Genomic DNA, 15,061 nt, shown 5'->3' with positions numbered 1-15,061 from the left:
ATATGGTTTGGAAGAAAAAAATGGATTCAAGGATGACTTATAGGCTTCTGGCCTGTGTAACTAGAAGCTTTAAGCTGTTATTTACCTGAGATGAGGAATGCAGAAGGTGGAGCAGATTTTAGGAAAACACCAGATGTTCAGTTATGGACACAATAATAAATGAATATGTGTTTACTTAATTTAAAAATGAATTTATTAGTAGTCTATAGTTCATTGCTGACTTCCTGTTAACATGAGATACTTTCAGAATATTTAAAAATTTCCAAGACTTAAAATTTATTTTTCTCTATTTGGTTGTTGTTTTGCAGTTTTATCACAAAGTATGTTATGTGCATGACTGCCAAGTATTTGAATTTATATTATTTTCTCTCTGACATAAAATCAATTTTTAGAAATATTTTGGGAAGTATAACATTAGCAGCATAACAAGTGTTGTTTCTGCCTTATATTTACTCTCATTATAATCTGTTAAATCAACATTCTGTTATTAAAATCTTCCACTTTCCATCTCTTTTTTGGTCTATTTTGTCTGTCAATCATTGAGGAAGATGTGTTATAGTTTCCACATTTTGATTTCTGTTTTATCAGTTTGGTACTATTGGCTATGAATTATAGTTTGTTGTTAATAAAAGTCACTTCCTTTTTATCCCTGTTAGCACGTATCTGAAATGTTTGTATACACTTTTCACTGACATCTAATACACACATAGGAAAGTTTAAAAATCATGCCTCAACATCCTGATGACTTCTTACAAAGGACATTTCACCTGCATTCCCATCGCTGACACCAATAAATCGAACATATCAGTATGAAGGAAGCCCACAGGGGATGTTATGGGTCATGAATCATGGAAACTACACACAAGGCAGCATTTCTCACACCTAGTGCAGGTGACTGGGTCGTACATGGGGTGTTACCCTACCTTGGAGAATGATATTGGAAGGGCCCTTGGATTAGAATTTGTGAATGAAAACCCCTTTTCCTCAGGATAACGGACACATTTCCCACTGGATACAGATTACACAGAGTGAACCCTTCTTGCTGCCAGGAGGGGTGAGCTCCCTTGAGAATGAAGCCTGCTCCCGGAAAAGAGAGAGGAGAAACAGACGACAGTAGCCTGCATTCTGGCCACATCCAGTTCTGGACAAAGCCGAGCCTGCCGAAAGCCCAGGGCCTATTAATTGTTCCAGCCAGTTCGGACTGATCCCCGAGTCCCTGATTCTCACACGTATTCCATGAGATTAATGACATGATGCTGATTTTACAGGGAAAGTAATAGAACCAGAGGAGCTAAGTAACTTACTCAAATCACACAAACTAGTCCAGAGTTTTTGACTCCTCATTTAAAATTTCTATCTATGGAAACAATTGTAATGACATTTTTCTCAAAAATTTTCAGTGACTCTATTTGGACTAGAAATGATGGAAAGTTCTTGGAGGGGGGAGGGCACCCAGGCTTTCTACAAAGCTCCCATAGACTTGCCTCAGCTTGTTTCCAACCACTGCCCAAACTGTGCACTCCTCTACTCAGATCCTCTACCTCTAGCTCATACTCCCGCCCCTCACCCCACCGCTCTCTTTCCCCATTTACAACCTTTATTCAGCCTCTGCTCTCCCCTCCTACTGGGAGATGTCACGGTGAAATTGTGTCTCTTGTGGGGAGAGGCATTTTCCCCTCTAGGAATAGGAAGGAGTGGTGGCTCCAGGTGTGTGCTCTTGAGCTTTCTCGCCCGAGGGGCCAAGTTCAAGCCTCTTTAGTTATCACTTGAGAACATGGGAAAGTGTTTGTGAAGTGATTCCATGTTCTCCAGGGAGGGATTCTCCAGGGCACGTAATCCAATGTCATATAATGTTCTAGAATCAGTACAATAAATCTGAGTGGTATTTCTGAGAAGGTGGCTTTGGCCAGAGGTAAAATATCAGACACAGAAGTGTGAAATTAAAGAGACAGAGTTAATAGGTAAGGAAGTGAAGCTTCCGCTTGTGCACCTGATGGTGGGTTTTCCTGTACATCTCTTCTCCCTGAGAGCTGGAGATGCTGTTGGAGGATTTCTCTGCGCTCAGGAATCACCAGACACAGCTGAAACATTTGAATCGGTAGACTCTTAGTTTTGATGCTATTCAATTTGTTTTTCTCTTTTTTAAGAGGAGAGTTTAGGTAATAATTAGGGGTAGAAGTACTTTGCATGAACTAATCATCAAATCTTAGAAGTTTGGAACTGGAAGGGAACTTGGTAAACAACTCTAACTCTTACCATTTTTCAATTGCAAGGATGAAATCTACAGAAGGGAGTGATTGGTGAGTTAGGTCTAAGATAGCATAAGGGTCTTCTAAGTTAAAGAGAACTTAGAGTGTCTGTGGTCAGCTGCTCTTTACCACTCATGAACATTCTGTTCCATAACATGCCTACAGTCAGTTCTAGAAGGTTTTCTATTTTGTTTATATGATACCCTAAATTTTCTAATTTAAAAAACCTATTCACTTTTATATTTATTTTTTAAATCCTCAGCTGAGGATACACTTTTATTGATCTTAGAGAGAAAAGGTGGGGGGAGAGAAACATCCATCAGTTGCCTCCTGTATGTGCCCCCACCGGGAATTGAACCCACAACCTTTTGGTGTATGGAACAACACTCCAACCAACTGAGCCACCTGGCAGGGGATAAAAATCTATGCACTTTTAAATATTTGCAGCTGAAAACATGTTATTCTTTTCCCCCCACTAGAAATGAGGTTTAAGTGTTTGATCCTGTGACTACATTTTACTAATTTTAGATAATTTTTATATCCAAATATAATTATTATGGCTAATATAGACATTTAATTTTAATGGATGATTATGGTCAAACACAGAAATAAATCAACTTATCTTCTGTCTGCTAATGTCCTACTAATCTGCACGCAAGACAATGTTAAATGACTTCAGCTTTCTTTGTCCTCACTGTGTTCTCCTGGGTTTCTTGTCTCCCATGGTGTATTTGCTGGTTTTCAAAATATCACATAAGGGACATAGGCCTCTATTGTAATAATAAGGTGTCATCAAATACCTCTGGCCTGATCAAGTCACCCCTCCTTTCACATTTCTCCTTCCACCAAATGTAACTTCCACCAGTGACATCCTATGATTATGGTTGTTCACTCTTCCTCCCCCTTCAGAATGAATCTGACCCTCACTGAAATGTGTAAGCACTTGTTATTACTTCTGCTTCCCAAAGTTTGTGTGCCGGTTTCACTTTTTAAAAGACACTCTATTCCTTAAAGGTATAGTGAATTAAAAAAAAACACACCTCATTGAAGGACATTTGTCCATTGATTTTTAGAGAGAGTGGAAGGGAGAGATGGGGTGGGGGGGGGGGGAGAAACATCGATGAGAGAGACACATCGATTGGTTAGTTGCCTCCCATATGAACCCTGACTGGGGCCTGGTATCCAACCTGCAACCCAGGTATGAGCCCTTGAATGGGAATTGAACCTAAGGCCCTTTGGTGCGGGCGGATGCTCTAACCATTGAGCAAGACCAGCCAGGGCAAAATATAGTGGATTTTCCTCATTTTTATTCCTTATTCCTCAAATGTTGGTTTAGCATTTATTATGGGCTAGGGACTGTTTTAGACATTGTGAGTAAGGCAAAGAACAAAAGAAAATACTTAAATCCTGGACTTTATATTATAGTGATTAGATTTACATATATTTATGAAATTTACCTATATTTACTAGTATATGTATAATGTCAGTTGGTAATAATGAAGAAAAATGGAGCAAGGTATAATGGGAGGAGTTAGAGAGTACTGAAGTCAGGGTGGAATGCTGATTTATGTAGGGTTTCCAGCTCTTTGTGGAGTTGTGGGATCAAATGTGTACCTGAGATTACTGAGCCTAGAAAATGTTAGTTGCTAAATCAGTGTTTGTTGAATAATTAATGGTTAAATGAAGTTCTTGATGAGAAGGTGAATAGGAGGAGAGAGAAAAGAGAGGGAGAGAATGGAAACATTTAAATTAGTTTCAGAATAACCAAAATTGGACTTTTCTTACAACCTCGCTTTGTGTGTTCTTGTTTTGCCTTTATATGTAATCAAATCATGTACATGATTGATATTTGAACATGATACATATTTGTTATAAATATAAATTTGCTGTAACTTTGAATTATTAAGTTGTAATAAACATTTTGTGGGTATCTTTTCCCACTTGTCTACTTTTTAATACTTTTTAAAAATTTCATATTATTTAAAATTGAGAAAAATAAATGATACTGATAGCAATGTCATGGGAGTGGAACCCAAATTATAAAACGTTTGTTTTAAGGTTGTGTTTAATTTTCAAACTACATAATGTAAAAGTTGCAAAAGAACTTTGATATGTTTTGTACTTTACAGACAAGGTTTCTGAGCCAGAATTCTTCACTTCCTCGTTTTATTTGAAAGATGTATTAATCTGAGTAATTGGCCATTCTCCAAAATTGCCAAACTGAATGACTTCCGGATGGATTTCTCTTTATATCATCTGCCAAGAATATCTGGGTGAATGCAGACACAGGCACAGCGATTGGATGGCAACTTTATACTCATACACCATGCCCCAAAAAACAAGGTATGTACCCTACTGACATGAACAGGCAGAATCAAAGCTCTGTGGCTGAATTCATCCTCTTGGGCTTTTCTAACTTTCCTGAGCTCCAAGAGCAGCTCTTTGGGGTTTTCTTGATTATTTACCTGGCGACCCTGATGGGAAATGCCATCATCATAGTCATCATCTCCCTGGAACAGAGCCTCCACGTTCCCATGTACCTGTTCCTCCTGAACTTGTCTGTGGTGGATGTGAGTTTCAGTGCAGTCATTATGCCTCAAATGCTGGTGGTTCTCTCCACTGAGAAAATGTCAATTTCATTTGCGAGTTGTTTTGCACAGATGTATTTCATTCTTTTCTTTGGTGGGGCTGAATGTTTTCTCCTGGGGGCAATGGCTTATGACAGATTTGCTGCAATCTGCCATCCTCTGAGCTACCCAATGCTTATGAACAAAAGGGTTTTCATGAAATTAGTAATGTTCTCATGGGTCTCAGGGGTCATCGTGGCTACTGTGCAAACTACGTGGGTTTTTAGTTTTCCCTTTTGTGGCCCTAGTGAGATCAACCATATCTCTTGTGAGACGCCCCCAGTGCTGGAGCTTGCATGTGCAGACACCTTTTTATTTGAAATCTATGCATTCACTGGCACCATTTTGATCATCATGGTTCCTTTCTTGTTGATACTCTTGTCTTACATTCGAATCCTCTTTGCCATCCTGAAGATGCCATCAACCACTGGGAGACAAAAGGCCTTTTCCACCTGTGCCTCCCATCTCACGTCTGTCACCCTCTTCTATGGCACAGCCAGTATGACTTATTTACAACCCAAATCTGGCTACTCCCCAGAAACCAAGAAACTGATGTCATTGGCTTACTCACTTCTCACGCCTCTGCTGAATCCACTGATCTACACCTTGCGAAACAGTGAGATGAAAAGAGCTTTGATGAAATTCTGGCGAAGAAAAGTAGATTTGCACACATTCTGACTGTGCTGGGAAGCCCCATGATATTTGGTCATTGCTCGACTGAACTCTTAAATTTAATAAATGCTGGAAATAATTTGCATTTCTTGGTATGAGTATGCTTACCTTTTTGAGTTCTACAAATATGCTAATACATTAGGGTTATCTATATACATATTATTTTCATAGATGCATTTATTCCTTGATATTCAGTATAATACAGTTTCTTCAAAAAATTGTTTATTGGAGGCCATATCAGTGTTTGTTAGATTTTTGTTCCTTTAGAGGATGCTAAAAAAAAAGCCCAGTTTTATACATTAATAAATATTGGTGCTTTAATTTCTTCAGAATACGTTTTCCAACTTGAGTTTTGTGGGTTAAAAGACTTGTGAGTTTGCAAACTTTCATAAATATTACCAAATTATATGTTAAATTTCATCAGCAGATTGATAAAACTGTGGGTAATATCTGAATGTTGTATACTACTGTTGTCAGTCAAACATCAAAGAAGCATCAGCAAAAAAGTTTCATTGAATTCTATTCCTTGATAGCCTGCAATTTCCTTCTCATAATTCTTAAAAAAACAATAAGATAAGGCTTATTTAACACAAATGAGCAAACAAAAAGGAAGCTAAATACAGGGTTTCCTTCTAATCATTCTTTAGCCATTTGTTCATTCACTGATTGTATAAATGGGTTTTTTTCTTTTTAAATACCCTAGTTTATATATTTTCTCATCTTTAATGAGATATAATCAACAATAAAAATTGTATATATTTAGTTGGCTGGTGTGGTTCTGTACTTGAGCTTTGACCAAAAAGAACCAGGAGGTCAAGGTTCAATTCCTGATCATGGCACATGCCTTCAGTTTGGGACTCGATCCCCAGTAGGTAGCACGCAGGAGGAAGCTGATCGATGATGTTTCTCTGTCATCATTGATGTTTCTATCTCTCTTTCTCCCTTTCTCTCCCTCTCTGAAATCCATAAAAGTAAAAAAAGTAATTGTACATATTTAGAGTACAATGTGATTGTTTGATATGCATACATGTGAAATGGTTATCACAATCAAGTTAATTAACACATCCAAAATCTCATAAAGTTACCTTTTTGTGTTTTTCAGTTGAAAACACTTGAGTTCTATTAGCAACTTTCAAGTATACATATGTTATTAGCTATAGTCACCATAATGTACATTAATTAAATCCTCAGAACTTATCTCGTAACTAAAAGTTTATATCCTTTGATCAATATCTCCTTATTTCTCCTATCCCAGCCCCTGGAAATCACCACTCTACAGTCTGTTTGTATGAGTTAGACTTAAATTTTTACTTATTTATTTAAAGTTCCACATATAAGTGATACCATATAGTATTTGTCTTTTTCTGTCTGGCTTATTTCACTTAGCACAATGCCCTCCAGGTTAATTCATATTGTCATAAATGGCAGGATTTCCTTCTTCTGTATGGCTGAAGAATATTCTATTGTATTGTATACATATCACTTTTTTATCCATTCCTCCATTGACAGACATGTAGATTGTTTTCATATCTTGACTATTGTGAATAATGTTGTAATAAACATGGGAGTGCAGATATCTCTTCAAAATCCCCTTTTCATTTTCTTTGGCTATATACCTAAAAGTGGGATTGCTGGATCATATGGTAGTTCTATTTTCAACTTTTTGGGGACTCTCTTTTCTGTTTTCCATAGTGGCTGCACCAATTTGTATTTCCACCAACAGTGCACAAGAGTTCCATTTTCTCCACATCCTTGCCAACAATTGTTATCTCTTATCTTCTTGCTGATAAACATTCTAACAATAAGATGAGAGGTGACATCTTATTGTGGTTTTGATTTGCATTTCCTTGATGATTAATGATGTTGGGCATCATTTCATGTACCTGTTGGCCATTTGTAGGTTTTATTTGGAAAAATGTCTATTCAGTTCCCCTGCCCACTTTTTAATGAGGTTGTTCTATTTTTCTGTTACTGAGTTGTGTGAATTCTTCATATATTTTGAATATTAACCCCTTAAATATATGACTTGCAAATATTTTCTCTCATTCTGTAAGATGCCTTTTCATTTGGTTATTTCTCTTGCTGTGCAGTAGTGTTTTAGTTTGATGTAATCTCACATGTTGAATTTTGCTGCTGTTGCTTGTGCTTTTGTTCTCATGGCTAAAAAGTCATTGCCATGACCAATGTCAAAGAGATTTCTTCCTATGTTTTCTTCTAGGAGTTTTATTGTATCAGGTCTTAGGTTTAAGTTTTTAATTCAGTTAGAGTTAATTTTCATGAGTGTTGTAAGAATGGGGTCCTAATTATATTTTTCTGTATGTGGCTCTCAATATTTTTATTGATTTTCAGAGAGAGGAAGCGAGAGGGATGGAGAGATAGAAACACTAGTGATGACAGAGAAACATCGATCAGATCAGCTGCCTCCTACATGTTCCTACACTGGGGATCGAGCCCGCAACCCAGGCATGTGCCCTGACCAGGAATCGAGCCAGTAGGTCGATGCTCAACCACTGAACCACACTGGCCAGGCCCCAACACCATTTATTGAAGAGCCTTTCCCCACTGAGTCTTCTTGACTCTGCCAGTTGGCTGATTTCCAAGAACTCTCCCTGCGGGACTCCCCTCACTGACTTATAAAGATATCACTTTCATTTCCTTGCGGTGTATAGAGGACCGGTTTTTCCGTGCATGAAATGCCAAGATTACCTGGCATTGTTTAATGAGGTCGTGCAGGGCTGCACCCATCGCCTCTTCACACGTATGTCTAGTTCCAGAGAAAGGAAAGGAAAACAACCCCTCCAAGCTGCCACTTGGGAGAGCACAGGAGCCAGCAAAAAGGGGCAGGCAGTGCAAGGCTCACCTCCTTGTGACCTCCAGGGGGACTCCACATGCCAATGAGGTCTGAGAAATGACCCCTGCTGTGCTCTCAGTCTGGGACTGGAGTTATGGTTAAGTGTTCAGTATCTTTGCCAAAGCAAGTAAACTGAAACAACAAGGAAGAACAGAACCCAGTGGAGTTCCAGGAACAGGCCTATTATGTGTCTAATCAACAACATATGTCAGTGGAGCCTAAGTGAGTTACCCTGCAGCCATGGAGCAGAGCAGCTGGGAGGGACCAGGGACCGGGAGAGCCCAGCTCTCTGAAGTCCTAAATGAGCCACAGGGCCAGAGGCTGTCCTGTGGTGCCAGAGTCCTGAGGGAATAGCTAGATGACTGTTTCTTAATCCTGTGTCCTCGTTAATTAGGACTATTGAATTTCTTAGAACCTGAAGTACATGAATATCTTGTGCGTTTCCACAGTTATTACTAAATAGGATTGTTTAGGACATGACGGAGTCCTAACCCCCAGTGCCTGAGAATGTGACCTTCTTTGGGGAGAGGGTCATTACAGACATAACCAAGTTAAAGTGACATCACTAGGTGAGCCATCATCCAGCATGACTGGTGTCCTTATAAAGAGTGGAAATTTGGATACAGATACACGCAGAGAGAGAAGACAACGTGAAGCGACACAGGGAAAAGATGACCACCTCAGCCAAAGAGAGAGGCCTGGGACAGATCCCTCCCTCACAGCCTCAGGAGAAACTGAACTTGCTGACAACTTGGTTTTGGAGTTCTAGCCTCCAGAACTGTGAGATGATAAGTTTCTGTTGTTGAGTCATCCAGTGTGTGATACCGTGTTACAGCAGCTCTAGCAAACTAATACATACACAGATATTTTGGAGGGACAGTTAAGTCTCTTTTTTTATTGAAAGGGAAAATTTGTTCACTAAAGAAAATCTGTAGAAATTTCATGACTCGAAATTAACCAAACAATATTCTGGTATCTATAAATATATATTTAAGATGTACAGTAACAATTGTACAATCCAGAATATGTCTGCCTGAATGATTCTTTGAAAGGAATTTCTTTCACGCGATTATAGGATTATTTTTATAATGAAGGATAACACAAGAGTTTCATTTTCTCCACATCCTTGCCAACAACTGTTATCTCTTGTCTTCTTGATGATAAACATTCTAATAATAATATGTGAGGTGACATCTTATTGTGGTTTGGATTTGCATTTCCTTGATGATTAGTGATGTTGAGCATCATTTCATGTACCTGTTGTTAAATATTTTGCTTTAAGCTTCATATAAATTTCATCATGAGCCCAGCTGCAGTGACTCAGCGGTTGACTGTTGACCTATGAACCAGGAGGTCATGGTTTGATTCCCTGTCAGGACACATGCCCGGGATGTAGGTTTGATCCCCATTAGGAGGCATGCAGGAGGCAGCCAATCAATGATTCTCTCTCATCAGTGATGTTTCTATCTCTCTCTCCCTCTCCTTTCCTCTCTGAAATCAATAAAAAATATATTTAAAAATATAAATAAATTCCATCATGAACATTAGAACACTCCACTCACACTGTTAAAGGTTCATTTCGTTAGGATTTTAAGCAGGTTTGGTTTGCTGCAGTACTATTTCCCCTGAAGATTCTTATTATGAGCTGGAAGCTGGGTCAGTACAAAGCTCTGATGGTCCCGTTGGAGTCCATCACTTTTCTTTTTAACTGACTACCAAGAATGATTTCATAATTTTAATGGCTGACCAGAGTAATCATTTTTAAGAAGAATAAAAGTGTGGAATATTTTTAGAAGTAATTGCAGAACAGAATGTGGTTCTGTTGCCTTCACATATATATGTCAACATGTCTTAGTGACACTACTTTGTATCACAATCAGTTTTCTTTAAAAGTCGAAAATATTGTAACTGTGTTCTGAGATTCAGTATTAAAAAGCCTGAGGCCAGCCTCACTATTTCTGCAATAGATATTTTATTGAAGATGATCCTAACATTCAAACCAAAATAAGCACAAATTTTGTTTAGGGATTTATTTTCCCCACACACTCAGCTCAAAGGCTTGCAGCTCATGATTTCTACTTGCCTACAACCACGATTGGCTCAAGTGTGGATATGATGCAGTCAGAGCCAATGAAATAGAAGGGCCAATCCTGCCTCCTGCACGACCTCCCCGCCCCCCCCCCCCCCCCCCGCCCCAGGAATTCTAGAAAAGAGAGTCTTGTTCTCTGATGAACTCCATTGAGAAACTAAAACCTAATGTTGCTGGAGCCATTTTTAAAACCACCAGGATAAAACATGCAGAATGGAATAAGCACAGCATGAGTTAGAGCTGGTAACTATAAACAGAGAAACTGAATACATAATGGCCAGATCATATATGACAACAGAGTTCTGACCTACAACCTCTATAGCGATCAGCCCAGAACAGTCAGAACTTGATCAATGACGGCCATTTCCTTACTTATTATCACTCCCCGCTCCAACTCAGGCAAACCAGAGAAAGCCGAATATGATCCCAAGACCAATCCCGTAAGACGCCCACCTCCAGCTCTGCATTCCATCAACCTCCAAACAACACATGTGAAGTCTTCCTTTTTCCACTATAAAGGTTCCCCACTCTTCCGCTTGCCTTGGAACTAAACCCAAGTGAGGGTGACTGACGCCCTTTCCATAACCAACTCTGAATACACAGTCTCTGTTCTCATTGGATAGTATTTGTTTCTTTCAGAAAAAATCAAGCCCTGGCTCGAAGTCTTGCACTTGGGGCCATTATCAACCTGAAGGCCTTTGCGTATATGATTTTATATTATTTTTGTGTAAGTCAGTGTGGGTGAGTTCCCTGCCATTTGCAACTAAAGGACCCTAACTGCTACAATAGATACGTTTTTATTTGTTGTGAATTTAAAAGAATGCTTCAATACAAAAGAAAGAAACCAATATTTTTAGTAGCACCCACTGTACCAGATTATAATTCACCTCCTCTAAATCATATAGTATTGCTATGCAGTAAATTCCTACTTCATTGAACAGATTAGCAAATCTAGTTTTAGAAGAAATAAAAAATATTCTGAATGTTAAGCTACTAGCAAATAAATATAATTGATGTTGAAAAACAATAAAATCAAATAATGTGTTTGCACAATGTAGGATGTTTTTTCTTTATTTTTATTATTCACCTTCTCCCTTCTGAGGATATATGTAGGTTTTGATCTATAGTCACTGATTTTGCCTAGAATGTGAGTTTTTTCAATGGAAAAGTCAGTTCGTTTTCTACTACAATAAAAAGTCTATTCAGCCCTAGCTGGTTCGCTCGGCAGATAGAGCTTTGGCCTGCGGACCAAAAGGTCCCGAATTCGACTTTGGTCAAGGGCATTTACCTTGGTTGCAGGCTCCTCTCTGGCCGGGGTCCTGGTCAGGGCTCGTGCAGGAGGCAACCAGCAGATGTGTTTCTCTCACATTGATGTTTCTCTCTCTTTCCCTCTCTGTTCCACTCTCCCTAAAAATCAATGGGAAAATATCCTGGGGTGAGGATTAACAATAAATAAATCAATAAATAGTCTATTCAAACATGTTTGTCATTGTTTCTGTTGACAATTATTCCAACATCATGAAATGCCTGTAATTCTTAAGGTGCAGCTTCATTGCTGCCTCACTGAAAAACTCCCTGTGCTACCGTCGCCCCTTCTTGGGGAAAGAGCCCCAACACATGCTGGTACATGAGTGGGTCTTGCTACCAATATACTCACTTCCTCACCTCCACTGTCCCTTATAACGGACTGATCCAGAAGAAGACACCTGAAGCAGTCAGGATCTTGGCAGTGTCCTGGAAAAAACCTCCACAAGTTCCTTTTCTAAATATCACTCAGCTTTCACTCAGTGGGCATAGCGGAGAAGTCTCTGATCAAACAGGGTATCCCTCTGAAGGGAAGGTATCCAACCAGGATCAGGGTAATCCTGCCCTCCCTTTCCAGAGGGCATGCTCCCAGTATCTATGAAGGCACTTTTATGTCTTTTTGAGACCAAGAGCCTCTGGAACAGGTCAGAATTGAGTGAAGGCATTACATAAGACATTTCTGACCTGGCTGGTTTGGCTCAGTGGATAGAGCGTTGGCCTGCGGACGAGGGGTCCCAGGTTCGATTCCAGTCGAGGGCATGTACCTGGGTTGCGGGCACATCCCCAGTAGGGGGCGTGCAAGAGGCAGCTGAATCGATGTTTCTCTCTCATCGATGTTTCTAATTCTCTATCCCTCTCCGTCTCCCTTCCTCTCTGTAAAAAATCAATAAAATATATTTAAAAAAAAAAGACATTTCTTCACTGGGCTGCAAATTTACATCTATTTCCCAACTCAAATTGCACACCACGTAGCTCACCAAAAGCTTGTGCAATAAGGACAACAGCACAGCAGAGCCCGACGATACCGTGCAGAAACAGAAAAATGCCTTCAAGTTAAGTCATATGATGGCCTTCAACCCTCTCCTCAGCTTGAGGGCTCATTAGACGGTGCTCTTCCTGATTACAGGCCCCTCTCCTCACTTTGCGCAGAGCACTTTACAAACCGGAGTGTGCAAATTCTTTCTCTGCCTCCTTTGAAACTACCTCCTGCTATGGAGATATGAGAGAGTTCACTTTTCCTCTGGGTAAGATTGGTCAGCAGACACGCGGCTCATGATTTCCCTCACTCCAGCTCTCAAAATCTCTCCGGCCCTTTGTTGCAGCAGAGTTTGGGTTCAATCTCTCTCCCAATAGTCTTAAATAAAGTTTCTTTTGCTTGTTTAACTTTGTCCAGTGCAATTCTTACTTTGACAGCTCGTTTAATATTAGTGTCATAAAGAGTGAGTACTGAGAGATCCCAAACTACCAAACCCCCATGCAGTTTACTGTCTACAGGAACATGGCTGTACTATTTCATTAGCATAACATTACTGTTCCAGGGGATGCCTGACCGGCCCTCCTGGCAAAGCACTTGATTGTTCATTATAGTAACGTCCCTGAAAACCTATTAAGTCTTTTTAAAAAATAATCTTTATGTACAACCAGTGCGTTTTTGAGTTCCCTTTTATCTAGCATCTAATAACTTCCTAACTGTCTGCAAGCCCTACATCAACAATCTCCTTGAAGCCCATCGAGCTTTCATTAGTATTGCCCTCAAGACACTCATAATTCTGTCCCTTGCTCCCATCCTAGAATCAATGTCAACTTTTAGGGTTCTATTATGGTTGTATTGATATGATACTTGAATTAAGAACTGAAGGATGAGTGTTATCTTATTTGTAGAAAGTCAATATAGAGCCAGTGTGTGTGTGTGTGTGTGTGTGTGTGTGTGTGTGTGTGTGTGTGTGTTTGGCTATGACTTTCTAACAATCTATGCAAAGACACTGGTGGGAGGGAGAATGACAAGTTTGAGAAAGGGAAAGCAGCCATTTAATCCTTATCCAACAACATTTTTTGAATGCCTTCTATGTATCAGACACTATGCTATGTGCTGAGAACACGAAGGTAAGCAAGACAGTCTAATGGGAGATACACTAAACACAATAAGAATATTATTACAACCGTATTTATTGTTATAAAGAGAAACCACAAGACACTCTGGGTTAATAACAGAAAGACCTATCTAACCCGGAGGGTGGAGCAGAGAGAAATGGCTTTGGGAAGAACAGAAAGGCCTCCCTGGGAAAGTGACATTCAAACTGAGCCTTAAGGTTGACAAGAGTTTGCTGGGCCCAGCTGTGGAGGGTGGAGCAGTCCAGGAGGAAAGAATGAAGCTTTGAAAGCCTGAATGTAAAGGAGTCTGATGTCATCCCAGGAAAGAGAATGCTGGAGAGGGAGGAGTGAGGTGAAGAGGCAGGTGGAAGCCAGACCAGGCAAAGTCTTATAGGTCTAGAAAACACTCTGAACTCACCTACTAGCGAAAGGTAGCCAGTGAGGTGTAAAGCAAAGCAGTGCCATGGACATACTTGTCCTTTTAAAATTTCCTTCTGAGTAAGTCATTGATGGGTGAGGTTTTAGAGTAGAAATAGGCAAGGAAGAGACAATTGCTATAACCCAGGTGAGAGAGGAGTCTTGGACTAGGATGGGGGCAGTGGAAATGGAGCAGCAAGAATGTCTCTACCCATATTTAAGAGATCAAATGGACAGGACCTGGTAATGAATTATATGTGGGAGACGGTAGAAGAGAGAAAGGTGACAAAGGTGAACCCATATTTCTGGTAGGAGTAGGGAGTGGATGAGGGTGCCATTTGCTGAGCCGCGGGACACTGGAAGGGAAGACGTTTTTTGGTGAAATCTAGATTGGGGTGAGTAAAGTTGTAGATGCCTGTGTGGAATCAAAGTCAAGTAGCTAGTTGAGATATGTCGACCAGGCTCAGAAGGAATGTCTGAACTAAGGGAATAGAGCTGCAGGGCAATAGCTAGATATGCACACTATGGTCTTCTTTTCTTAAATATATTTTATTGATTTCAGAGAGGAAGGGAGAGGGAGAGAGAGTGAAACATCAATGATGATAGAGAATCATTGAGTGGCTGCCTGCTGCACACCCCCTACTAGGGATCGAGCCAGCATGTGCCCTTAACCAGAATCAAACCTGGGACCCTTCAGTCCGCAGGCTGATGCTCTATCCACTGAGCCAAACTGGCTAGGGCAGGAGGCTCTTCTTAAGGT

General features: G+C 40.0%; 1 protein-coding gene across 2 annotated transcripts; it reads left to right on the top strand.

The window, feature by feature from the left end:
- Positions 1 to 4,574: 4,574 nt before the first annotated feature.
- LOC132242204 (olfactory receptor 10A3-like) lies at positions 4,575 to 6,078 on the top strand. 2 transcript variants are annotated; one of them, XM_059711115.1, is made up of 2 exons: positions 4,606 to 5,512; positions 6,034 to 6,078. In XM_059711115.1, exons 1-2 carry the CDS (start codon positions 4,610 to 4,612, stop codon positions 6,076 to 6,078), a joined length of 948 nt encoding a protein of 315 aa, XP_059567098.1. In that variant the 5' UTR covers positions 4,606 to 4,609. The 2 variants fall into 2 exon arrangements, with proteins under 2 accessions (XP_059567099.1, XP_059567098.1); XM_059711116.1 differs by lacking the exon at positions 6,034 to 6,078 and having other exon boundaries at positions 4,575 to 5,596.
- Positions 6,079 to 15,061: the final 8,983 nt, after the last annotated feature.

The sequence above is a fragment of the Myotis daubentonii genome, chromosome 9, assembly GCF_963259705.1.
Source record: "Myotis daubentonii chromosome 9, mMyoDau2.1, whole genome shotgun sequence".
NCBI classification, from domain to species: Eukaryota; Metazoa; Chordata; class Mammalia; order Chiroptera; family Vespertilionidae; genus Myotis; species Myotis daubentonii.
This window is presented reverse-complemented; position numbering and strand designations above follow the sequence as displayed.

Coding starts and splice junctions, on each gene's coding strand:
- LOC132242204 (XM_059711116.1), top strand. CDS start 4,595: ATGTACCCTACTGACATGAACAGGCAGAATCAAAGCTCTGTGGCTGAA.